The 26445-nt window shown below is 35.7% G+C and overlaps 1 protein-coding gene across 1 annotated transcript in view; it reads left to right on the top strand.

Moving 5' to 3' along the window:
• Ptprq (protein tyrosine phosphatase receptor type Q) overlaps positions 1–26445 on the top strand; it is a 203626-nt gene that overhangs the window by 141634 nt on the left and 35547 nt on the right. The window contains exons 28-34 of the mRNA XM_048358989.1: positions 1845–1966; positions 4053–4239; positions 8267–8511; positions 10532–10598; positions 14795–14953; positions 15860–16082; positions 19006–19079. Of these exons, the coding sequence (XP_048214946.1) occupies positions 1845–1966; positions 4053–4239; positions 8267–8511; positions 10532–10598; positions 14795–14953; positions 15860–16082; positions 19006–19079 (1077 nt within the window). The remainder of the gene's footprint in view (positions 1–1844; positions 1967–4052; positions 4240–8266; positions 8512–10531; positions 10599–14794; positions 14954–15859; positions 16083–19005; positions 19080–26445) is intronic.

Here is a 26445-nt window from a genome sequence, read left to right as displayed (position 1 = left end):
CTAATGCCATCACAGCACTATTCTAGCTTCAACGCTTAAATCTTGGAGAAATACATACATTATAGTAACATGTTGAATATTTATGTAGCATTGAACTAAATGTTCTGGTAATCTAATGTGGATGTCTTTGGCATCCCGGTAGAAGTTTAGGGACTCCGTAGAATGTGTAAAATAATAAATGTAGATTACCTAGGTAAGCAGCTTTATAGAGGAGAGATACAATTCTGGAGCCTTCCACTTGTAGCTCACAGCTATAACCCTATCTACTCTGGAGGCTGAGATAGGAGATCACAATTCACAGTCAGCTGTGGCAGAAAAAATTCATGAGAATCTTATTTCCAATGATCTACCAAAGAACTGGAAGTGGAGATGTAGCTCAAGTGTAGCATGAGTAACAGCCTTGAGAATAAAAAGCCAAGAAGGAGTGCCACTGCCATAAATTCAAGCCCTATTACTGGCACACACACATACACAGAGAAATGAGTAACATATTGTCTGTGGGTGCTGTCATTTGTATTTGTGGCTTTGCACAGGAGTTCTCCTAACTCCACACTTCTGATTCTTGGAATCTTCTTTATCTTTAGAGCCTAACCCTAGTCCTGGCTTCTCTGAGTAGCTTAAGTTGATTCTTGGTTTTCTTTGCATTGACCTGATAGCTCTGAGCCCTCTCAGTAGAGTACTTTTAGTTCCTTCTTATCTTTGTTCTGCTGTTTGTTATAGTTTATTAATTCACAGTAATGTTCCAAACACTAAATTATTAATTCTCCCAATTTTATCACCATGATTCTTTTGTAATTACTATGAAATGTGTCTGTCATAGGAAAAGCAGAAGTTCATGCTATATATTGTTTTACCAAGATAATAGAATTTGATATTATTCCTAGATTACTATTTGAGGAAATGATATTGTGCCAGTATATATGTAATAGTACTTGCTCAGTGATGTATTCCTTGTGTGGATTTGTAAGTTACAAACATTGGGAAATACTTCTATCCCAATATTTAATATTTCTAGGATTGAATAATGAATCTGTGTTCATGAATTAATACAAATGATTGTGACAAAATTTTCTCAACATTCTCCGAGCTCTTCAAATAGGTTCAGTATGTGAAAGTCACATATCAGAATTTTAGTAGAGACAAGGTTTCTTATGTTATTCTCTAATAACAAAGCAACAACTCATACAGTAGGAAATAAAGAATTTGTTTGGAATAATGATGAATTCAGGGTAGATTTGAAGCTTATATATCTAATAACAGATTAGTTATACAAAGAGGTTACCATTCAACATGACAGTTTGTGAGTACAATTCACTTTGATCAGTACCACCCCTTTCAACATTCTCTTCCATCCTTCTTATCCCCACCCATTCCCTCAATATTCCCAGTTTCATATCCTATGTATTGAACATTATTACTTCATTCTCTCCCAAACCCTCCCCTCTTTATAACACAAACTCTTCTAAATTCTAATTCCCTTATACCAGTTTCTGATTCCAACTCTGCCCCTTTCCTTTTTTTAAACCAAGACTGATAATTTATCTTTTTGAAATAAATATAATGATCTATTTTAAAATATTTATTTTAGCACTTTTGTACTTGCTTTACCATATACTCTTTCAAGTTTAAAATTCATGTGTTCCTGATTTTAATTAATTGCTCTTATGGAAAGTTCTTGTTCTTTTGTAATGAGTTTTAAAGAATTGGGTCTTTCAATTTTCTAATGCCTTTAACATGTCGTAAGTTAATACAAAATTAACTGTTCATTTCCATGGTCTTTTTATTATTATACTGCAGAAATTACTTACTTCTGTAGCAGATAATTGATTTTTTTCTTGACACAGCTCCAGATGGCCCTCCTGAAAATGTTCATGTAGTAGCAATATCACCTTTTAGCATCCACATCAGCTGGAATGAACCTGCTGTCATTACTGGACCAACATTCTACCTGATTGATGTCGAGTCGGTAAGGCTTGCTTTGCCTTATCTAATTGGCTGTTAGAGAACATGATTGCAAAATTGGCAATCAGACTCTTTGAATCTGAGACTTGCTTCTTTTACTCTTTGGGAAATATGTTTCACCTCTTTGTTAGTGCCTATATCAAATCAAAGTATACATGTATCTACATTGATCTACATCTGTCTATCTATCTATCTATCTGTCTGTCTGTCTGTCTGTCTATCTATCTATCTATCTATCTATCTATCTATCTATCTATCTATCTATCTTCTAGCTATCTACCTACCAACTTACCAACCTACCTTCCTACCTACCTATCTGGAGATTCTGGGGATTTATGCATAAAGAATTTAGAATATTTTGACACATAATTAGTGCTGAAGAATTGTACCATTTTAGTCATGTAACTATTACACTTACTTTAAGGGCACAGATAAAGTATAGAAATAAGTGGTTAATTTTGATTTAAAGTACAGTGGAAAGGGACATGGAATAGCATGAGATGGAAAAGACTTATGAAGAAACATGTACCAGCTAGGAACATTATGGTTTTTGGGGTACAACTTGTCTAGTAAGGGAGAATCCCTGAGTTCCACACCTCATTTCCACAAACAAAAGAAGGCTGCGCAGCTACCACATATGGTGGCATCCAAAAGAAAGAGAGCAACTGTGTAGCATGTTGCAAATTTCAGGTTTATATTAAGGGCATCAATTAAAGCAATGAAGGGATATCATATCTGTTTTACAGAATGGTTGCTCTGGATAGTTTCTATGCTGTGTCTGGGTGTCTGGAGACAGGAAAGTATATGAATAAACAGATGAGAAATGCTAGCAGAAAGAGAATTGAATGAAAAGTATTTTATATCTATAAGATTTGGCAAATGTCAACCAACTTGTGATGAGTGAGAGGAATAGATGAAGGATGATTGTCAAGTAGATTACCTTGAAAATCCTATCTGTGGAGGGAAGAATGAATGTGGCACAGTGTACTGAGCATGAAAAGCCTTGGAGCCTTCCACATGAAGATTTCTTTATTAAAGCAGTACTATATCTGAGTTTGGAGTTCAGGAAAGAAGTTCTGATTCTGCAGATTTGTGAAGCATTGGCATTTATAAGACAGTTGATATGACAGAAGCAGGTGAGATGAACTATGGAACATATTAGCTAACTGAAGGTCCTGGGGACAACTCACATTTCAATAAGAGGCTGAGTGAAATCAGACTACAATAGATGATCAAGAAGAAGGCAACTTGAGCATAAAAACTAAATTCTTTTTTTGTTTGGTAGGTCAGGGGCCTTGAACACAGCACCTAGGTACTTTCTCTGAGCTCTTTCACTCAAAGCTAGCACTCTACCATTTTGAGCCAAAGTGCCACTTCTGATTTTCTGGTAGTTTATTGGAAACAAGAGTCTCATGGACATTCCTGCATGGGCTAGCTTTGAATCTTGATCCACAGATCTCATCCTCCTAAGTAGCTAAGATTACAGACATAGGCTACCAGTGCCTGGCTTGAAAACCAAATTCTGTATCTGTAATGCAGGGTTGTTAGCTGGTAAAAGAGTTGGCAAGTGCCTTGGTAATCATTTGGGATTTGCTAGGCCCAATGACCATTCTCTTTTAGGTCATCTAATGCATTAAATTAAGCAACTCTTCACTTTCTATTCTTTCTTCTAAAGCATATTTGTGAATATTTTAGCACGTTATTAGGCAAAGTGAAAATAATGCCACTGTCTTGGGGCTAGGCATTAAAAGAAAACTACACAATGGTGAAGCTGTTCTGTATTGAATAAAAGGCACTTTATTATGGAAAATTGTTCTCCATTGGAATTTGGTTATACTTAAAGGAAGGAAAACAAAAATATTTTAAAATGATTTTGTAATCTTATAAACTCTTACTGCTCTTAAAAATGTGCATGGGGAATAAAATAGAGAAAGATGGAAAAGTGATATTTTAACTACTGCTAAAATGTTGCCTATTTACATAAATTATCGTACTGTATTGTACACACCAACATCTTGATGTAAGCATTGTTGCAGTCATTTTTTTCAGAAAAAAATGTGTCATTTGTAATCTATTTTTTAATCTCATAGGTAGATAATGATGATTTTAATGTTTCCTTCATGAAATCAAATGAAGAAAATAAAACCATAGAAATTAATGACTTACAAATATTCACACGGTATTCTGTGGTGGTCACTGCATTTACTGGAAATGTCAGTACTGCATATGTGGATGGAGAGTCAAGTGCTAAGGTCATTGTTACTACTTTAGAATCAGGTAAGAGGGGCTTCTGTCGTTGTTGAATAGTAGTCAAAACTACTGTTCCTCATGCTACCCTAGAACTTAGTGTTATGAATAATTTTTTAATTTCAAAAAGTTTAATGACACTGTAATGGACACTTTTGAGACAAAGTGGAATTATGGAGACTATTCAGTGCTTGTGAATATAAAAACAGTTAATGGTAAGAACCTATAGTTTTATGTGATTACCAAATCTGGTAAGTCCTCCAAAACTAAACTTGACTTAACCTAAGAGATGATGCTCTCAAATGTTCATCAGCATGAACTACATCCAAATTTCCATCTTGGTTATTTTTTATGTGATGTGATTTGAATACTGATTAAGTAAATACTCACATTATTAAAAAATCTGGAATTTATAGTCCATGGCTGTTTTCTTTACTTCATCAACTAGCATGTTTTTTTTTGTTTTTTGTTTTTTTTTGGCCAGTCCTGGGCCTTGGACTCAGGGCCTGAGCACTGTCCCTGGCTTCTTCCCGCTCAAGGCTAGCACTCTGCCACTTGTGCCACAGCGCCGCTTCTGGCCGTTTTCTGTATATGTGGTGCTGGGGAATCGAACCTAGGGCCTCGTGTATCCGAGGCAGGCACTCTTGCCACTAGGCTATATCCCCAGCCCAACTAGCATGTTTTATGATGCAACTATTCATAAATGTCAGAATCTATATACAGAGTTTCTAAAGTTTCTAGGACAGGGCCTGAGTGCAGCCTCTGTCTGTAATCAATGGTCATCAGTGTGAGAATTGACCCTATTGGGTCCTCAGATTCCTGATGTGCTTTGCCAGAAAATATATAATTGGAAAGAGCAGAGCAAGGGGTGTGTTGGTGTGGTATAATTGTTGCAATTGGTGAGATATGTATAGAAAGTAAAAAATTTTGCAGTATGACTTTTCCTTATGTTATAATTTTTACTCATTTTTTCTATAGAATTATGATCATAAATGGTGAGGTTAATTTTATCTCCAGCCTCCTCAGCTCCATTTATTTCTATTTTGCTGACCTTTCACTGGTATCTATGTATTGATTATGCTTTTTTGCATTTGACCCTCATATTACTTTTCTGTGAGGGGAAGAAAAATCCCTAATGAGTGCTGATTGCCAGATTTCAATGTTTGATCTTTCTTTTTTGCTTTTATTTATTGTCAAAGTGAAGTACAGAGGGGTTACAGCTTCATATGTAAGGCTGTGAGTACATTTCTTTCTCTTTTTTTTTGTATTTTCTTCTTTATTTTCAAAATGAAATACAGAGGGGTTACAGTTTCATATGTTAGGCAGCGAATACATTTCTTATCCAATTTGTTACCTCCTCCCTCATTTTTACCCACCTCTCCCTTCTCCCTTTCCCTCTCCCCACCGTGAGTTGTGTAGTTGTTTACACCAAATGGTTTTGTCTTGGAATGGTTTGTCTTTTTATCCTTTCTCCCTCAATTTTGGTGTTCCCTTTCCCTTCCCTATTTCTAATACACGTATATACAGTATCCAGGGTACTAAAATCAGATACAGTGATGTGGGCAGATGTGGGGGGGGGAGGGGAACCACAGGGAACGGAATACAAGAGAAAAAAAAAGGTGCTGTTTCACATGGCATGTTGAAAATAATTACAACAATGACATACCACTTGTTTCCATAACGTGGAGTTCATTTCTCTTAGCATCATGTTATGTATTCATACAGGCATAGCTATTGGGTTATTGGGATCTTCTGCTATGAATAACCTAAACATAATCTTTCTTAAGGAGGTAATAATTTAATTTTTACTTACTCTCTAAGAGTAGACTTTTATATGGAAATCAAAAATAGTTTAGAAGAAGATGCTCTAGCATTGAGAGAATTCTCTTGTGGATCTAGCTATAAACCTGATCCTAAATTTAGAGAAAGCCATCATTAAGCTGAAAATGTATTTTGTAGAGAAGGTAAGAAATATCTATCCATCTAGAGATGTATATCTTGAGAAGGTAAGAAAAAGAAAGTGAGAAATATCTCTCTTGACTTACACTACTGAGTATTTTAGCTATGTATTTTTCTAGTAACAATGTGATACTTGGTAAAAAAAAAATAACGTTTGCGTGCTTCTCTTTTTTCTCACTGTTATTTATTTACTTTTCTTAGCTTCCTACAGGGCACTATTTGCAAAGTGGGCAAGACATCAAAGCTTGAAAATCTGAAATACTGACAGCCAAATATTAGATCTTTTACATAGGAAATATTTCTCTCTTTATTTCTTTTCTTGCTGTTACCTGGGTATGAACTCACCCTTTACTATTTGAGTTGCCCCTCCAATCTGCTTTTTGTTAATTGTTTTGGAGATGGAAACTAATGAGGTTTTTAGTCCTGTGTGGCATTAAGCTGTGATCCTCCAGATTTCAAGATGCTAGAACTGGAGGCATGATCTACCAGAATTGGGCTTTCTGAGTAGTTTATTGAAGACAAGTCTCATGGCCTTTCCTTGCCTGGTCTGGCTTCAAATCAAAATCCTCAGATCTCAGACTCCTGAGTACCTAGGATTACTTTCACACCAGTGCTTGGCTTAAGCTAACTTTATTTTAAATAAGATAGAATATCTACAATATTCAAGGAATTAGAAAACTGGTAAAAGATATGAGCAGAAATTTCATCACTCAGAAGAATCAGTTGGCAAGTAAACACACAAGATAAAATTTAAGTATCTTATCCTTAAGGGAAATACAGATTGAAAGCACAGTGACATATAACTGTATAACCTGGAGCAGAAAACACTGTAATGTAAAAAGCAGTCATGATAGCAAATATTGGCAAAGATACAGACTGAATCTCCAAAGCCCAGTATTGTAAATGTGAAAATCACATAAGAAAATCGTTGGGCAGTATCCTGTAAAACTAAAAAGATACTTACCACGTAGCACAACAGTCATAATCTTGGGCATCAATCACAGAGAATCAAAAATTTATTTGCACTTGAACATCTGTGCATGAATATCAATACAGGTTTTATTAGTATTAATAAACACTAGAAATGACATAAAAATCTTTCTCTGTGTAAAAAATCTAGTATATTCAGAAAATGGAACACTAGTAATATATATGTAATATATACATATATGTGGCTATATTTAAGTCATTTCTAGTTTTTATTAATACCTTATAAAATCTGTATTAATATTCATGCACAGATGTTTAAGTAAACATAATTTTTATTGTATATATACATATATGTGCATATATATACATACACACACATATCTTAGACTGAACTATTGATTCACTAAGCAATCTGGATGTTCCTCAAGATTGTTAGCCTGATGTCATTCTCAAAATGACCAACAGTAGCAATGGAGAACAGTTAATGTGGTTGAATTGTACATAAGTGCAAATACCAGTGGATTGTGGGAAGGACTTGGGGTAATGGAAGATTTTTTATGCATTTTTTTGTGGCTATTATAGGATCTATACATCACATAAAATTGTGTGGTATTATAAACACATGCACAAAAAATAACGAAGAAATCAGAATAAAATCTGTAAGCTGGCTAACAGTATTGTAAAGTTGCAAATTCTGGTTTGATATTGAACTACAGCAATGTATAATGTCACCACTGGGAAATCTTGGAGAAGGTTATACAGGGTTGAGTTGCAATTTTGGCTACTTCCTGATAATGTATATGGTTTTAAAACAATAAGTTTGAAAAGGAATAGGAACACATTCTGCACAAAAGTGTAACATGCACTGGGTATGGCTTAGTGACAGAGCACTTTGTTTAGAACGTGTGAGGATCTGGGTCTGATTTCCAGCAATAGAATAAATGATTGTATAAACGGTAATGATAAAGAAACTGGACCCCTCCCCCATCTTAGTTTCAGTGAATTACAAGAATGAAACTAGCGGTTATGGTTAGTTTCCATAACTTACATGGTTTAAATACTATATGCGATTTCACACTAAAAGTAGAAAGTTGCAGCACATAACTTTTACACTGATATCCAGTGCAATAAAATTAAAATATATATGATTGTAAATATTTCATTGTAGCCCCCAAGGATCCACCTAACAACATGACATTTCAGAAGATTCCAGATGAAGTTACAAAATTTCAGTTAACATTTCTTCCTCCTTCTCAACCGAATGGAAATATCCAAGCATACCAAGCATTGGTGTACCGCGAAGATGATCCCACTGCCGTCCAGATTCACAATCTCAGCATTATCCAGACAACGGACACCTCTGTCATCGCAATGTTAGAAGGACTCAAAGGTGGACACACCTACAACATCAGTGTAAGCATCCATAGTTTTCCATTATTTACTCAAGTCACAGCATCTATTTATAAAAAGGATCATTATAATTTGCATATCACTGTAATTTGTATATTATTAAGTTCCTACATCCTTTGTGAGTTTACTTTTAAAATGACAACAGAACATAGGCTAAGAGAAATAAATATATATTGCAATAAATACAAATATAATAATATAGTGTAATATATGTAGTAATATAGTGGGTACTATTTAAATGTACAGATTACCAAGAAATTTTCCCATGATAGTAGACATTTACATAAATAATTGTTACTGTTTATCCTATGTATATGTTCATATATACACTCATGCCTATAAACATACACTTTATTTCATCGTTAGCCTATTTTTGTATCATGTGTTGGCGTTTAACAAATGGACACATTTGGTTCAGCAAAGTCAGCTTATAAGCAGCATATAGTTCATCCTAAACCTTCAATAGTTGGTTGTCCTACCAATTCATTGTGTTGATCAGAAAATTGTGAATAAATATGTGTTTATAGATGAATATAGTTATACATATATGTACACACACATAGATACCCTTAACTTCAATTCATAACCTTATAATCTGTTTATTGAGATTCTTGCTTCATGTTCCATTAAGTAGACAACCACTGTGAAATAAATACCTATTGACAAAGGAGGGTGATGAAGAGAAATAGCTGCCTTGAGTCCTCAGCAGCTTCTGTGCTTAGGCAGCTTCATCACCTTGCTGCCTCTACTTTCTTCTGTGAAAGCATGGTCAGAGTAATAGGATTCTTGTAAGGATTAAATACTTAAAATTAGAATGGGCTTACAGTGCTATATCAGTTTGGACAATTATGAATAACAGGAAAAATAGGAAATAAAATATAGCTAGCTTAAATGTAAAGACACACTTTCAAAGTCCTGTGACTCTGAAAAATGCATGATAAAGCATCCTTCAAGCATGGAAGTTGTTAGAAGTGAATGTCATCTCCAGTGCTGGCCTGACTCCTGCCTGAATGTTTCTGTTTAATGAGATTTTTGGGTGTTGTCACACATATCTATCTGAGAAACCCTGCCAAACTTTTCACTTATTGTGTCACTTAAATGTTAAGTAATACCATAAAGAAATAAAAATAATCAACCATTCCAATATCACCCTTTATTGTCAATAGTTCCTTTTTAAATTTGTAAATAAATATACCCTTTAAAAACTATGGCTTATAGGTTTGGTTTATTTACCATAACTATCACATCATAACATATCATTACAAATTTAATATTCCCAAATGAATCATCTGATTCTAGTAGACATTATATTCTGAACTGTGTTTAAAAATTACAGCAACGGTGGATAAGAACATAGTCCTTATTCTATTACCAAGAAGAAATAATGCAAGAAGACTTTGTCTTCTTATGCACAGATTGAAACAATCCCCATTTGTGTAAATCACCTCTGTGTATACAAACAGAAATGTTTTATGTGTGTATGCTGCATTATGCAGGTTATACCATCAGATACTTTGGGGCAGGGGTGAAGAAGGGCAAGAAGGCCAACTTTCAGAGGGATGATTTAACACAGGAAAATGGGGAGGCTGAGGGAATAGAATTTCATCTCAGAAGCAAAAGAGGATCTTGAATATGGATTTAAAGGAGTCAAGGGTTTCCTAGCTTCAGAGAGAAGGAACAGATGTTAGAGGAGATGACAGTGTAGTCACAGTGGCCTTTCTGATATGTTCCTCCTACAGGTTCACAGAGAAGCCACCGTTCCTCTTGATGTCTGTGATGGGGCTTTTTTAGGTCACTCAGCCTTTGCTGTTAGGACTTAGTACCAAAATATCAATTTTTTTAAATGCTTTATTAAAAATCTTTTGACATAACTGTATTACTTTAAGTGGGTCCAAGACATCATAGTTCATAAATAGACTACATGCGGTTAGAGAGATCACTATGGAATTATGCATAATCATGTTCAGTTGTATATATGTGTGGTGAGAACTGGAAATAGTGATGAGCTTCTGCTTTGTTGCAGGTTTATGCAATCAACAGTGCTGGCGCAGGGCCCAAAGTTCAGCTGAGAATAACCATGGATATTAAAGGTACAGACATGACCTGCCTGGCTGTAAACTACTGCTTCCTTCATCAAAGAGTGATTGTAATTTGTGTTCCTTATTAGAATGAAAGATGTAGACGAGCCTTTAAAGGATGCAAATGAATCCAATAAGGATATATAAAGTAATGTATGCTTATGAAAGGCATAGTTAAAATGTCTAATGTTATATAATTACTCACTGATAAAGTGACTACCCACTTTTATAGTTTGTTTTTATTATCCTTAAGCAATTGTATTTCTTAGGCTATAGGTTTTAATTTCTCAAAGAAAATCCTTATAGTTTAAATTTTGTTTTTATTTTAAGAAAGTTTGTTAAATTACCTATGCCTGGGTTTTTGAGTAGATATAATTGATTTCCTTGACTTATTTCTATCTTAGAAGTCAGAACCTTTCCATTTGGACACATAGTAGTTACCCAACTACCTATAATCAATTTTATGATTTTGACTAGAATGTAGATCCATCACTTTGTTATCCTAGCAGGTACTTTTTTTATAGAAGACATATGTAAATTCTCTGTCTCTCTCCCTCACACAGACACACACAAGAATGCACGTGCACACACACACACACACACGAGTGCACACACACAGAAATGATCAACAAAAGCCAATAAGATTTGTGAAGAGCAAATGGTCTTAAACAGATCCATTGAGCCAGTTATGGTAACTTTCTTCCATATTGTGCTCTCTGTATTACACATACACAAATGTAATAAAACATGTGGAAAGATTAAAATGTAACAAACCCATTGAAACACCTGGGCCTATATGGAATTCCACCTAATACTTCTCTTTTTAAAACAACAAGTAACTCTTCTCAGTCTATGCTAGGCACAACACAGCACACTGATTATAAGTGTGAAATCAGAAAAGATTTAGTATCAAACTTTTGAGAGTGAATTCTGGATTGATCTCTTGATAACCATTTAATTTTGGAAAATGGGTTTGTATGCAGATTAAAAGTGATCATTTTGAAAAATTCTTCTAAGGAAGTATCCGGAAACCTTTACTGTGAATAATAAATAATCACCCTTATTTAACTATAACTTTTGGGTCGTAGGGGTGCTCTATGTTTAGCTTTCTGAGGAACCTCCATACCATTTTCCAGAGTGGTTGAACAAGTTTACATTAGCACCAACAATGTAGATGGGTTCCTTTTGGGGCATCTACCCAAAAGATTACAAGCAAGATCACACTAAAGGCACCAGTACAACTATGTTCATGGCAGCACAATTTGTCATCGCTAAAATATGGAACCAACCCAGATGCCCCTCAGTAGACGAGTGGATCAGGAAAATATGGTATATATACATAATGGAATACTATGCTTCTATCAGAAAGAATGACACTGCCTCATTTGTAAGGAAATGGAAGACTTGGAAAAGGAGTCATACTAAGTGAAGTGAGCCAGACCCAAAGAAGCATGGACACTATGGTTTCACTCACAGGGAATAATTAGTACAGATTTAGGCTACTCATAGTAGAAGATCACAATAGCTCAATAGCTATGCCTGTATGAACACCTTATGTGTTATGAACACCTTATGATGCTAAGTGAAATGAACTCCACATTATGGAAACAGGTGGTTTATCATTGTTGTAATTATTTTCAACATGCCATGTGAAACAGTACCCTTTTTTCCTTTTTTTTCCTCTCATATTCCATTCCCATAGTTATATCCCTGCTATCACTGTATCTGATCTTAGTACCCTGGATACCGTATATATGTGTATTAGAACTAGGGAAGGGAAAACCAAAATTGAGAGAGAAAAGATAAAAAGACAAACCATTCCAAAAGCAATACTTACGAAACCATTTGGTGTAAACAACTGTACAAGTCATGTCAGTGATGGGGAGAGGAAAAGGGGGAGGGAGAGGCCGGTGAAAAATGAGGGAGGAGGGCTGGGGATATGGCCTAGTGGCAAGAGTGCTTGCCTCGTATACATGAGGCCCTGGGTTCAATTCCCCAGCACCACATATATAGAAAATGGCCAGAAGTGGCGCTGTGGCTCAAGTGGCAGAGTGCTAGCCTTGAGCGGGAAGAAGCCAGGGACAGTGCTCAGGCCCTGAGTCCAAGTCCCAGGACTGGCCAAAAAAAAAAACAAAAAAACAAAAACAAAAGAAAAATGAGGGAGGAGGTAAAAAGTTGGATAAGAAATGTACTCACTGCCTTTCATATGAAACTATAACCCCTCTGTACTTCATTTGACAATAAAGAAAAAATTAAAAATAATCTATAATTTTTAAAAATTTTAATCAGTGAGTCATTAATACAGCTGTAATATTACTTGGTAATATTAATCCCCCTTTTTGTGCCTGTCCTGGGGCTTGAACTCAGAACCTGGGTGCTGTCTCTGAGCATTTTTGTTAAAAATGGGTTCTCTGCCATTTGAACCATGATTCCACTTACTGCTTTTTGATGGTTAATTGAAGATGTCTCACAGACTGTCCTGCTCTGGCGGGCTTTGAACCTCAACCTCAGATCTCAGCCACCTGAGTAGCTAGAATTACCAGTATGAACCACTGGTGATCAGTTTGTTAACATTAATCTTTCACTTGGCAAATTCTGTACTTTGGAATGTACACCTATATAAAGCATTTGAAATTATCAGTTAATTTTTTAAAATGATCTCACAAAGTACAAGAAGAGTAAGAGTTATGCAATCCTAATTTCTCTTCGTTATACATTGGAAGACATGCCAGTATAATAATGGCTTTTGCCACGTGTTTTTGTTCTCTCCCTGTTTATTCTTCATACAATTCTTCATACATACCTCCAACAGATCTTCCACACATAAAACCTCATTTCAGTCTTGACTTGTCAGGATAACCAACCCATGCATCAACTAAGAGAGTTGAATCATATATACAAGAGTGAAGTCAAGAACAAAATAAGATTTGATTCATACCTTAATATTCTGTGCACAGAAGCCCATTTCCTTGTCTATATAATGTGGAACAACATTGCCAATTCTATGGTATTAATGCGAGACTTAAAAGATTTCAAAACCATGGAAACTAAAGTTAAGTGACATATTGATATTGATGTCTAAATATCATATATGTGCATACATACGATACAACACATCTGCTATATATATGCTATGTGTTTCATCATACATATCACATATATATGTATGCATATTATATGGGTACATATGTATACATTATATATGATGCATGTGATGTATGTATGATAAATATTCTTTTCATCATATATGTATATGTTATATACATATCATATATATGTGTGTATGATGAAACAAAACAAGAAGAGACTCTAGAATACACAGTCCAGAGATGTTTATATTGACTGATGACAAAATGTGAATATCATGACACTTTCAGATATTACTCTAGCAATATTTATCAACATTGAAAATATTCTTTGTACCAGAAATTCTACTATTGGGAATCTATCTATAGACATACAAGGATTAACAAATTAAAGCTACAATGCAGGGCTAGTTATTATATCAAATGCTCAAAAGATGGAATAAAAGTTCCATTCCTAGGTAGATGGTTGAATTACCCTTACTTGGCAGATGGTTGTATCAATATGAAACTGCTGCAAGTGAGCTGCCATCACTACGGAGTATGAGTTAGCCTTGTACAAGAATTATACAACTTACACTGAAGTGAGGAAAATAATATGTAATGATAATGCCTGATATAGCCATATTAAAAAAAACATTGAGAAAAGTCTTTTTTGTGTTTTATATGATTATGGAAACATGAGGGAAACTGGGAGGCCATTCTCGAGGTGTCTGAAATGCATCAACTGTGAGAGAATTGCTGCACTCACTACTAAAAGAGCAGCTAAAGGAAGTAAAGGGAAAATTACACTAAAATATTATTGAGATGTAAATGGTTTGTGCATTTATGAAAATTACGTATGAGCAAGAGCAAGAATTTTTTTTAACATGTGAAAATGAGTCAGATGCCTGAAAATCACACCTGGGCCCAATTATCTCAGTCAAGTCTCAAATGCATAGCTACACTGTCATGAGATAATAATTGGTAAATAGATGCTGTATCCAAACACAACCCTTAATTTGTTATTTGTTTTTGCAATAATTTTATCTGTAAGTTACCTGCTTGAAATGAGAATTTGATTTCTGCCCCCTCTGGTTAGAAGCAAAATAATCAGTTGTAGTGATATTTCATTTCTATTTATAGCTCCAGCCAGGCCTAAAACCAAACCAACCCCTATCTATGATGCCACAGGAAAACTGCTTGTAACCTCAACAACAATTACAATCAGAATGCCAATATGTTACTACAATGATGATCATGGACCCATAAAAAATGTGCAGGTGCTTGTGGCAGAAACAGGAGGTACCAGGAGATACTAATTTTTCTTGTTAAATTGTGGGGAATGAATTTGTAAATTTATAAGTTTGAAGAAATTGCAGCTCAGAAGAAGTGAGCCTGCATGACTGCATAAACTTGTAGTTGTAACACTGTGGATCCTGAAGATTGAGAATTCAAGGCCTATTTGGGCTATGTAATGTGAGCCTGTCTTTTAAACAAACAAACAGAAAATGAAGACATGAAGGTGATTTATAGCTGTCACACACTCATGAGATTATTAGTAGATTGTCTATATTTTTAGTTTTATATTTTTTATTTTTTGCCAGTCTTTGGGCTTGAACTCTGGGCCTGACCACTGTCTCTGAGCTCCTTTTGTTCAGGGCTCTACTACTTTAGCCACAGTGCCACCTTTTTAAATGAATAATTTGAGATAAGAGTCTCATGGACTTTCCTGCTTGGGCTGGCTTGAACCTTGATTCTCAGAGCTCAGGAGCTACAGACACCAGGCTAGGATGTTAATATTATCATCAATCATACATCATTTATGCTGAAAGTATTTTACCAACATGACAAAAGTTATAGTTAAAATCTGTGACTTATTTATTTTCTACGCTAAAAGGACTGTTTTGATTTTTGCAAGGTGGATCTAGATAGCTTCTTTGGACATACGAATGCATGTGACCTTGACTTAAGGTTGTTACCTTTTCTTCCTGGGAACTCCTCCACTACAACAGTGGCTTAGATCCATTTACAATGGAGAAGGCCAGGGCTACCTGCCCAGCCAAGTAGACAAGCTGAATGATGGTGGTGATTCAATGACTGTTGTTGCCCTTAGAGTCTCTTAATCCAATTATAAAAGTTTCTATAAATGTGAAAATATTTCCAAATGTTACTTATAGTCAATATTCTCTTTCTTTTTTCTGACAATAGCTCAATATGATGGAAATGTAACAAAGTGGTACGACGCATATTTTAACAAAGCAAGGCCATATTTTACAAATGAAGGTTTCCCTAACCCTCCATGTACAGAAGGAAAGACAAAGTACAGTGGCAATGAAGAAATCTATGTGATAGGTGCTGATAATGCTTGCATGATTCCTGGCAATGAAGAGAAAATTTGCAATGGACCTCTGAAACCCAAAAAGCAGTATTCGTAAGTTAGTTTATGTCAACTCTGCATTATGGTAGCAAGTTTGTTAATGCTGGATACTTACCCACTTATTTCACTATTCCAGTAAGAACTGAGCATCCACCACACAATATGGACTTATTTTAGGCTATCAGAATGGAAATGTGGGTGTTCTATAGATAAACAGTATGGTACTATGCAAATCTGTAAAAAGTTATGGTATAATATAAGTTGCAAAAGTGAAACAGAGTTGTTGAAACAGGTGCTGATGGGCACTGGTGGCTCATACCTGTAATCTTAACTATTCAGAATGCTGAAATTGGAGGATTACATTACAGCTCAAAGTTAGCTTGGGCAGACAAATTGATGAGAATCTGATCTCTAATTGACTGCCAAGTCTGGAAGGGGAGTTGTGATACACATAGTAGAACACTAGCTTTGAGTGAAGAAGCTAAGAGACAACATTCAGGCCTTGAGTTCAAGCCTCAGCACTGGTCAAAATAATTATAAAAATTATATATACATATAATATATACATCTATAATTAATCATATTATATATATACACATATGGTATATATAGTTGTAAAGACCAAAATAGGCAGGAAGATTTGATTCACTCCATAAAGCAAAATGTTATTATTGTGTTTTTCTCTTATTATTTTGCCACTTATTTTTACTTACAGGTTTTCAGAAAAAAAATCATGCTTTTTAAAAAAGTTTTTACTATCAAACTGAATTACAGAGAGGTTACAGTTTCATACATTAGACATTGGATACATTTCTTGTACTGTTTGTTACCTCATCCCACATTTCCCCTCCCCTCTCCCCCTTTCCTAAATCACGCTGTTTAAATTATGTTTCTCTTTAAGTTACAGAAGTATCTTGGCTGTTTAATCCCATCCAACACCTGAATGTGTGATAAAAATCTGTAATACATTAATAATTTAAAACTTTATAATCCTTAGTAACTTATTATGTTAAAATCAATATTATCATTTTGGCTTATTAATAACCTTAATAAATTGATTAATTTCATTTTTATTAAATTTATTATAATATTTTACATCACAGCACTATAATCATCTTAACTATTTAATATTCAAAATATAATTTTATTACTAATTTTTAAAATGCAAATATTTTATTTTTTTCTTCCTGTTAGTGCATTATTAAATTCTTTATAAATTCCCATGTTTCTAGAATTAGAAAAGTGAGTGAAATAATGCAATTGAAATGAGTGCTCTAGTCTATAATCCTAGCTTCTCAGGAAAGAGATTTGAGGATTGTAGTTCAAAGCCAACCTGGGAAGTAAAGTCTGTGAGACTTATCTCCACTAAACTTCCAAAAAGCCAGAAGTGGAGCTATGACTAAAATGGTAGAGCACCAGTCTTGAGCAAAGGAAGCTCAGTGACAGCACCGAAGCTCTGAGTTCAAGTACCAGGACCAGCACAAAATTAATAACAATAATTCTACTATTTCTTACTAAATGCAGTTAATTTTGTTCAAATTCTAAGCTATTTGAATTGAACTTGATAGTTTTGAAAATGGTGCACTCCCAATTTTCATATTTGTTCTCATTTATGCTTATTGGACAAAAAACAAGCTTATAATAATTTGATAATGGGAGAGAATGAATCATGTGCTGCAATCTGTTGCTTTTATATTAGTATATGCCTTTGTTTACTTTTTATTTTATTTTATTTTATTTTTTTGGCCAGTCCTAGGCCTTGGACTCAGGGCCTGAGCACTGTCCCTGGCCTCATCTTGCTCAAGGCTCGCACTCTGCCACTTGAGCCACAGCGCCCCCTCTGGCCATTTTCCATATATGTGGTGCTGGGGAATCAAACTGAGAGCTTCATGTGTAGGAGGCAAGTACTCTTGCCACTAGGCCATACTCCCAGCCCTACTTTTTATTTTTTGTTTTTTGTTTTTTGCCAGTTCTGGGCCTTGGACTCAGGGCCTGAGCACTGTCCCTGGCTTCTTTTTGCTCAAGGCTAGCTCTCTACCATTTGAGTCACAGTGCCACTTCTGGCCGTTTTTTATATATGTGGTGCTGGGGAATCAAAACGAGGGCTTCATGTATACAAGGCAAGCTCTCTTGCCACTAGGCCATATTCCTAGCCCCTGTTTAGTTTTCAAGTGAGATAAATTTCAGTTTCCTCTGAGGATCCTAGAGTTACCACTAATTTTTAAAATCAATCTAGTCTGTGCCTTTTTCTATTTAAATTATAAACTCATACAAATGTTCAAGTAAATTGAACACATATGGAAACAAGGAATATTGTTCTCAATTTGTTTACATTTGAATGAGACAAATCATATGAATATTATTATTTATTATTATTACAATATCAATTTTTTTAATTTATTTTTTCTTTTTGGTGATATTGGGGATTGAACTCGGGCTTTGTGCTTGCTACTTCTTATCTATCACTTGAGCAACCTCTCCTTTTTTCTTTTCTTTCTTTTTTTTTTTTTGCCAGTCCTCGGGCTTGAACTCAGGGCCTGAGCACTGTCCTTGGCTTTTTTTACTGAAGTCTAGCACTCTACCTCTTGAGCCACAGCACCACTTCTGGCCATTTTCTATATATGTGGTGCTGGGAAATCGAACCCACAGCTTCATGTATATGAGGTGAGCACTCTTGCCATTAGGCCATATTCCTAGCCCCTTCTATATCAATTTTTATCCATCACTGATTGCTCATGATTTTACCTAAATTTTTAGTAACTACCAATCAAAATTGAACAAGCCAAAGAATGGGATCATTATTAATTTTACATATGAATATTATAAATTTATATTGATGTTGATTTGATTCCATTTTGGGTCTTATGAACTCATTTTTTAATTAAAAATATATTGAATACATAATTAATGGTTAAGTTACTCATGGGAAAGTAATATAGTTTGTACATTGTTGTCTTTTAATTGTTTTATTTTATAGGTTTAAATTCAGAGCCACAAATGTCATGGGACAATTTACTGACTCTGATTACTCTGAGCCAGTTAAGACTTTAGGTAAGACATATTTTGTAATTTATTCTAAAAGTTGAGCATGTATATATAATTGGAACATTCATTAAGTATTCCATGAGTATTTAAATGCTTGCCTGGATATTCTTCACTTAAGGTTCATTTCAAAGTTAACTAACATGCCTAGGAAAATGGTATCTTCAATATTCTTCTAAAAGATACATACCTTCTCCATTCAAATCTAGATACAGGTCTGGTTAAGGTATTGATCCTCTGCTGATATCAGCTAGCATTATCTCAAATAAATCATTACTTAGCTCTTTTAATGTAGAATCTTATACTAAATATTTTTACCTAATGAAATAGAAATTACATGTTTGGAACTTTTCCTTGCTCACTTCTAGAAACTTTTGGCCCTCGTTAAACAGACATTTTCTTTTCATTATGTTCTTTCTTGAATTGGTCAAAATCAGGCCTAAAGAAAACACAAACATATTTTAGTAGGATGTATGTACATATCATCTTTATTCTTTTATCTCCATGACCTTCATAAGACTTGTACTTAATACTAAATGTTTTGTGCAAACACGTTTCCAGGCTCTTTTATATACTTACTGGCAAACTTTTTACAACTGTAAGTTAGGCCAATGTTTCCCTACCAGTGTGATTCTATACACTAGTTATTTGAAAATATTTGCTTGTCATAAAAGACTGGTGATGATGGTAAATGATGGTGGTGTTAGTATTGGGGATGGTGGTAATGGTGGTAGTGGTGAGGTGGTGATTATGATAGTGATGGTGATGGTAGTGGTAGTGATTGTAGTGATGTTTTTGTGATGTTGTGATGATGATAGTGGTGGTGGTAGTGGTGGATATTAATGGCATCTAGTGGGCAGCAGCCAGGCAGGCTGTTGAATTATTACAATAGACAGGGAAGCCCAGGATATTAATTAACCAGGGAATGAGAAACCGTCAGTGAAGTGCTAGGTTTTCTTTTTTTTTTTTTACATATGTGGAAACACTCAGAGGTGTGAGTAATTAAATGTCTGAGCCATGATTCAAGTTTCCAAACATAGGATCCCGTTAACCACTACAATACAAATAAATGTCTAACAGGGATTTCAATCTTGGCTCTGTCCCTTGAAAAACTAACTTAATTTCTATACGTCTCAGGTTTCTTGTTAGAGAAATGGTAATGGAGGAATATTTACCTTCTCATAAAGGGTCAGTGAAATATTTAAATAAAAGAACATATGTAAAGAGATTTAAATGTATAAAATGCATAGTTTGCCAGATAGATGCTTATAGAGGATTAACAATGATATTTGATGGAGCTCTTCAGTGCCAAAAAATCACTAGCTTAGTTAACTTCACCCAATAAGTTAATCATTTCAAAGTTGTGTGGTTTGATTTGTAGCCTTGAAATTGTGTCAAATACTTCTGCATGTGATCAGTGAGCTTAGCACACTCTGATGCTACAGGCACAAAATAAATGCTCTGTTTTCAGCAACTTAACTTCCTATACATTGCAACATTAGAAACTACTAATTCAGTGGTGATTGTGTTGCATTTACTGATGAAAGATAAAAGACACAGACAAGATGGATAATTTGTATAGTCATAGGGAGATACTATTGTATAGAAACAGACCTGAAAGAAATTATGCTTTCTGTGTTGGATGTTTTATGCTTTGTCTCTCAGATGCTTATTGGTTTGATATAGATCATCAATGGGAGGAAATGTCCAGTCACGTACCTGAGAGATAAAGATGAGACATCCATCTTAGTAGGAATGGAAGAACAATAGAAAGGGGTAGAGCCAAGCAGTATGAATCCTGGGTATGGGGTAGGACTCCTTATATTCTACTAGTCACTTTCTTCTGACCAGGGTGGGCTTCATTCCAACTATAGATAATCTCAGAGTACTTGTCAGCGATGTCCTTCATTTTTTCCTCCACATACAGCTGGGGTAGTGGAATAAAGCAGTCAATTCACAGTTGTTTATTTGGTTTCTTCTTTGGAACAATAACCAACACCACCCCAATCATCCTGGTACTAATGTTTATGAACTCTCATGAGGAAGAGAGTCTAGAGTTCTTGAAAGATGTGGAATAACGGGCAGGGGGCAGAAGAATGATGGGGATAATATAAACTGGACACAGTATTTAGAAAGCCTTTGGACTGGTAAGAAATACTGGATGAAAAAGGGCCTTGGCTGTTGCTATCAATTTCTCAGAGTGGTCTTCTCAGGAATTCTTCTGATAGAAATAGTTTTGTCGCTGGCTTTTGCCATGTGATGATTGTATAGCTAGTAAAACACTGTGATAGCTGGGAGAGGTGAACCTTATAGAAGATCATGGAGTCAAAATAGTTCTTGGCAAAAGAACATTGCAAAGGAAGATACAGTGAAGTAACTCAAAAAGGGAATGATAGTGACCATTTCTACACTGGACAGTGGTCCATGAAAGAAAGTTGTTAGAATTGGGGCAGGCAAAGAATAGAGTAATGCAACTAATGCTGTTAGTATCATCAGAAGATGACAAAGGATGATTGTTGCCTTTTTCCTCTCAAATGTGTCATGTGATGGGGTAGATGACATTTTCTGCAGGCCAGTGGGTCCCAGCATTCCTGCAAGCCTACTGAGCACTTCATGTGCAGGTAAAATATTAGACTTCAATGAAAGAAATCTGGGTCCCATCTAGGTCATCAAACCCACAGTGGATAAGCATTCACTCACTGGTGTTTGCATACTATAACTGTGAGTTCCAAGATGACCTTGACTATCTATTAAAACTAGCATTTAGCTGGATACCAGTGGCTCATGTCTGTCATCTTACCTATTCAAGAGGCTGAGATGTGAGAATCCTGGTTTGAAAAGCAGACAATTGAATAGACTCTCATTTCCAATTAACCTGGAAAAAACCCAAAATACATCAGAAGTGGTGTGGCTTAAGTGATAGAGTGCCAGCCTTGAGTGAAAAAGCCAAGCAAGAGCAAGAAGCTCCTAGTCAAACCGTACTATGGGCACCAAAAACTAACAGAGACAAACAAAAATAAATCAGAAATTAAGAGTGTTGACAAAGGATCAATCTGTCCATATTATTTTGCCCTTTGGGCCTTTTGAAGATATTATATGTAGTTAAGATTTGGAGGAAAAGCATCACTATGGACTGATCAACTAAAATAGATGGATACATAGTGAAAGTGACTTATGTACAAGAGAGAGGGGGGCACAGGGAAGGGGGGCTGACACTTAAGAAAATCCTTTTAACTTGTAGGAATAAATAAAGGAAATGACAAATAAATTATATTCAATGACAAAAAAAAACACCTGAAAATGTAGTTTCTGTTTCTACTCAAGATGATCATGATTAGCATTTTTATTAACTTAATTCACATACATTCTCTCTAGTTCTGTTTAAAAGTCCTCTTAAAACACATCAGGTTATGGAAACTGCTTGTAGGCAGTGTTTTGATTACAAGGTTTAATTATCGAGGATTCGTGTGATTTGAAAACCAGACGCCTCTGTCTGCACCTTACAGGGCTCTCATTAAAGCTGAACAAGATGAAACTTAAACCCCACGGCAAAGGCACTCTGATTGTTTTCTTTTGTCCTAACACGTCTCATTTAATTACTGTGCTAACAGTGAAAGGTTCCAGTATACTCAGATTCAGAACAAGGGAGTTGCTATGCCATTTGCAGCCAAAGGATCACTTCTCCCAAGGCACTAGAGGAGCAGAGGAAATTTTTATTCCAATAATAAGGCAGCAGTAGGTGATGTGAAGCTCACCTATCCCACAGTCAGACAGGCATATTTCAGGCAGTTTGGGCATATATTTACTCATATGACCTTGACTTAGATACTTCATAAATTATTTAATTTCTGAAATCATATTTATTTTTCACTTTTTATTTTACATTAACTATACAGAGCAGGATTTTATTGGTACACATTCACACATGTTTACTATATGTTCCAATCAATCTCATCCCTCCTTCATTCTGACTACCCTTTCCTGTCTTCTCAACACAATTTCAAAAGGTTTCATTGTTCTATTTTCATAGTTGTAAATAACTGTTTCAGCAAATTCGTTTTATTTCATACTTGTTGTTAGCCCACTACCTGCTGTTGATTCCCCCACACACATATCAAAGTGGATTTTTGAGTACTTTAGTTCCTCTCTCTTTCCTTAAACATTTTTCTAAAAGGATAAAACTAATATCTGCCTTTTCAGCTGAGAGACAGATACAGATGTGTGGTTGGAAACAGTACAAGAAATGTATCCAATGCCTAACGTATGAAACTGTAACCTCTCTGTACATCAGTTTGATAATAAAAATTTGAAAAAAAAAAAGGAAAGGTACAATTCATTGCCTGAATGTGTATAGTAGTTTTACATATAAACAAATGTATTCTTTACTATAACTATGGCATGACTATTTGAAATGATTCCAGTTCATAAGCAAGGTAATGGAAACTCTGGGTCTTTGTAAGCAATTTTCCTGTAGTTTTTGTTTTGTTTTGTTTTTATCCAGTGCTAGGGCTTGAACTCAGGGCCTGAGCACTATCCCTGGCTTGTTTTTGTTCAAGGCTAGCACTCTTCCACTTGAGCACAGCGCCACTTCCAGCTGTTTCTGTTCATGTGGTGCTGAGGAATTTAACCCAGCGCTTCATGCACTAGGCTATATTCCCAGCCCTTTCCCATAGTTTTTAACCTTGGCCTTCAACCCCAGGAAACAAAACTCCTGTCAGCATTGTGTTTGTCCTTGGCTGTTCCATGTGCATGAAAGCCAAGGAATGCCCAGGTAGTATCCCTGCTCCTAGGGGCTTCCTTAGCCTTACCACCACTCTCTCCTGTCAATATTTGAAGTTAGTTGTACCTACTTAATTGTCTTACCTTCTTTCAATTTGAGATAAAATGTTCACAGATGAGCTTTTTTTGCATAGAAATGTGGTAATACTGCATAAAGTTTCTAATAATGAATAAGGGTGACTTTTTATACATCTTTCAATCATCATTTATCTACTTCAAAAAAAGTTTCTAGTTTCATAGGAGAAAATGAAATTCCTATCAAACATTTTGATTTATATTTTTTTACAAATCCTTGTTTAATATTATAATTATAAATCTTAATTTTTATTGTCAAAGTGATGTACAGAGAGGTTACAGTTTCATACATTAGGCATCGGATACATTTCTTCTACTGTTTGTTACCTCCTCCCTCATTCCCCCCTCCACCCTCCCCCTTTCCTTCCCCCCCCCATGAGGAGTTCAGTTCATTTACACCAAGCAGTTTTGAAAGTATTGCTTTTGTAGTCGTTTGTCATTTTACCCTGTGTCTCTCGATCTTGGTATTCCCTTTCAGTTTCTTAGTTCTAATACCAGTATATATGGTTTCCAATATATGCAGATAAGATACAGCGATAGTGCAGGTGCACCACAGGAAGGGGATCCAAGAAGATCATTAATAATAGAAGCTACAGTTACACATAGCACATTGAAAGTAGTCACAACAGTGATATAACAATCGTTTCCATAACATGGAGTTCATTTCACTTAGCATCATCTTATGTGTTCATAAGGGCATAGCTATTGGGTTCTTGTGATCCTCTGCTGTGACTTGCCTAAACCTTTGCTAATTATTCCCTATGAGGGAGACCCTAGAGTCCATGTTTCTTTGGATCTGGCTCACCTCACTTAGTATAATTTTTTCCAAGTCTTTCCATTTCCATATGAATGGGGCAATGTCATTCTTTCTGATAGAGGCATAAAATTCCATTGTGTATATGTACCACATTTTCCTGATCCATTGGTCTACTGAGGGGCATCTGGGTTGGTTCCATATTCTAGCTGTGACAAATTGTGCTGCGATGACATTGTTGTGCTGGTGGCTTTAGTGTGTTCTTGTTTGTGGTCTTTTGGGTAGATGCCCAAAAGTGGGGCTGCTGCGTCATAGGGGAGTTCTATGTTTAGCCTTCTGAGGAATCTCCATGCTGCTTGCCAGAGTGGCTGAATCAATTTACATTCCCACTAACAATAAAGTAGGGTTCCCTTTTGGCCACATTTGCTATTGTTAGTGTGTGTGTGTGTGTGTGTGTGTGTGTGTGTGTGTGTGTGTGTGTGTGTGTTTATTTAGGACATTCTTACTGGGGTGAGATGGAATCTCAATGTTGTTTTGATTTGCATTTCTTTTATGGCCAGTGATGTAGAGCACTTTTTCATATGTCTCTTGGACATTCTCCTTTCCTCATCAGAGAAGTCTCTTTTTAAGTCTTTAGCCCACCCTTGAAGGCTCTACCAGGAATGCCTTCTGCTCTCCCTCCTCCTCCTTGTCCTCCTTCTCCCTCTCCCTCCACGCTCCTCCTTCCCTTCTCTTTATCATTTTCACTGACTCCCTCAGCCTCCTTCCTGGCTGCTAGGAGGTGTGGTAATTCTCTGCTCCATTTTCCCACTGTGGTCATGTTGTGTCCAGTGCGTGGGTCTCAGGAATGGAGAACAGAATCCTTTGAAGTAATGAATCAAAATAAAACCTTTGTCCCTGAAAAAAAAAGTCTTTAGCCCACTTATTGGGGGGCTGTTGGTTCTTTGCGGTTTTGTTTTGGAGGAATTTAACTTTTTTAGTTCTGCATATATTTTAGATATGAAGCCTTTGTCCCATGTATGGCCAGTAAAGATCTTTTCCGAATCTGTCGGCTTTCTGTTTATCTTGCAAGCTATGTCCTTTGCCCTGCAGAAGAACTTTCTCTCTTCGCAGATGACATGATCTTATACCTAAAGAACCCCAAAGACTCTTCTCCCAAGCTACTAGAGATGATCCAAAACTTTGGCAAAGTTGCAGGATATAAAATAAACCCTCAAAAATCAATGGCCATTCTATATGCTAATGACCGAAGACCGAGGCTGAAATCAGGAAAGCAACTCCTTTTGCAATAGCCTCAAAAAACATAAAATACCTAGGAATAACCTTAACCAAAGAAGTGAAAGACCTCGATGATGAGAAGTTTAAAAACATGAAAAACAAAATTAAGGCAGACCTAAGGAAATTGAAAAACCTCCCATGCTCCTGGATTGTGAGGATTAATATAATCAAAATGGCAATATTGCCAAAGGCTATCTACAAATTCAATGCAATACCCATTAATATCCCAACACCATTTTTTTAATAAAATAGAGGAAGCAGTCCAGAAATTCATATGGAACAATAAAAGACCCAGAATAGCAAAAACAATCCTTAGCAGAAAGAACAGTGCTGGAGGAATTACAATACCAAACTTCAAGCTGTATTATAAAGCTATAGTAATAAAAACAGCTTGGTATTGGCACCAGAACAGGCCTGAAGACCAATGGAACAGAATTGAAGACCCAGAAATGAACCCATAGAACTACTTAATCTTTGATAAAGGAGCTA

Source organism: Perognathus longimembris, chromosome 1 (genome assembly GCF_023159225.1).
Source record: "Perognathus longimembris pacificus isolate PPM17 chromosome 1, ASM2315922v1, whole genome shotgun sequence".
Taxonomy (NCBI): domain Eukaryota; kingdom Metazoa; phylum Chordata; class Mammalia; order Rodentia; family Heteromyidae; genus Perognathus; species Perognathus longimembris.
This window is presented reverse-complemented; position numbering and strand designations above follow the sequence as displayed.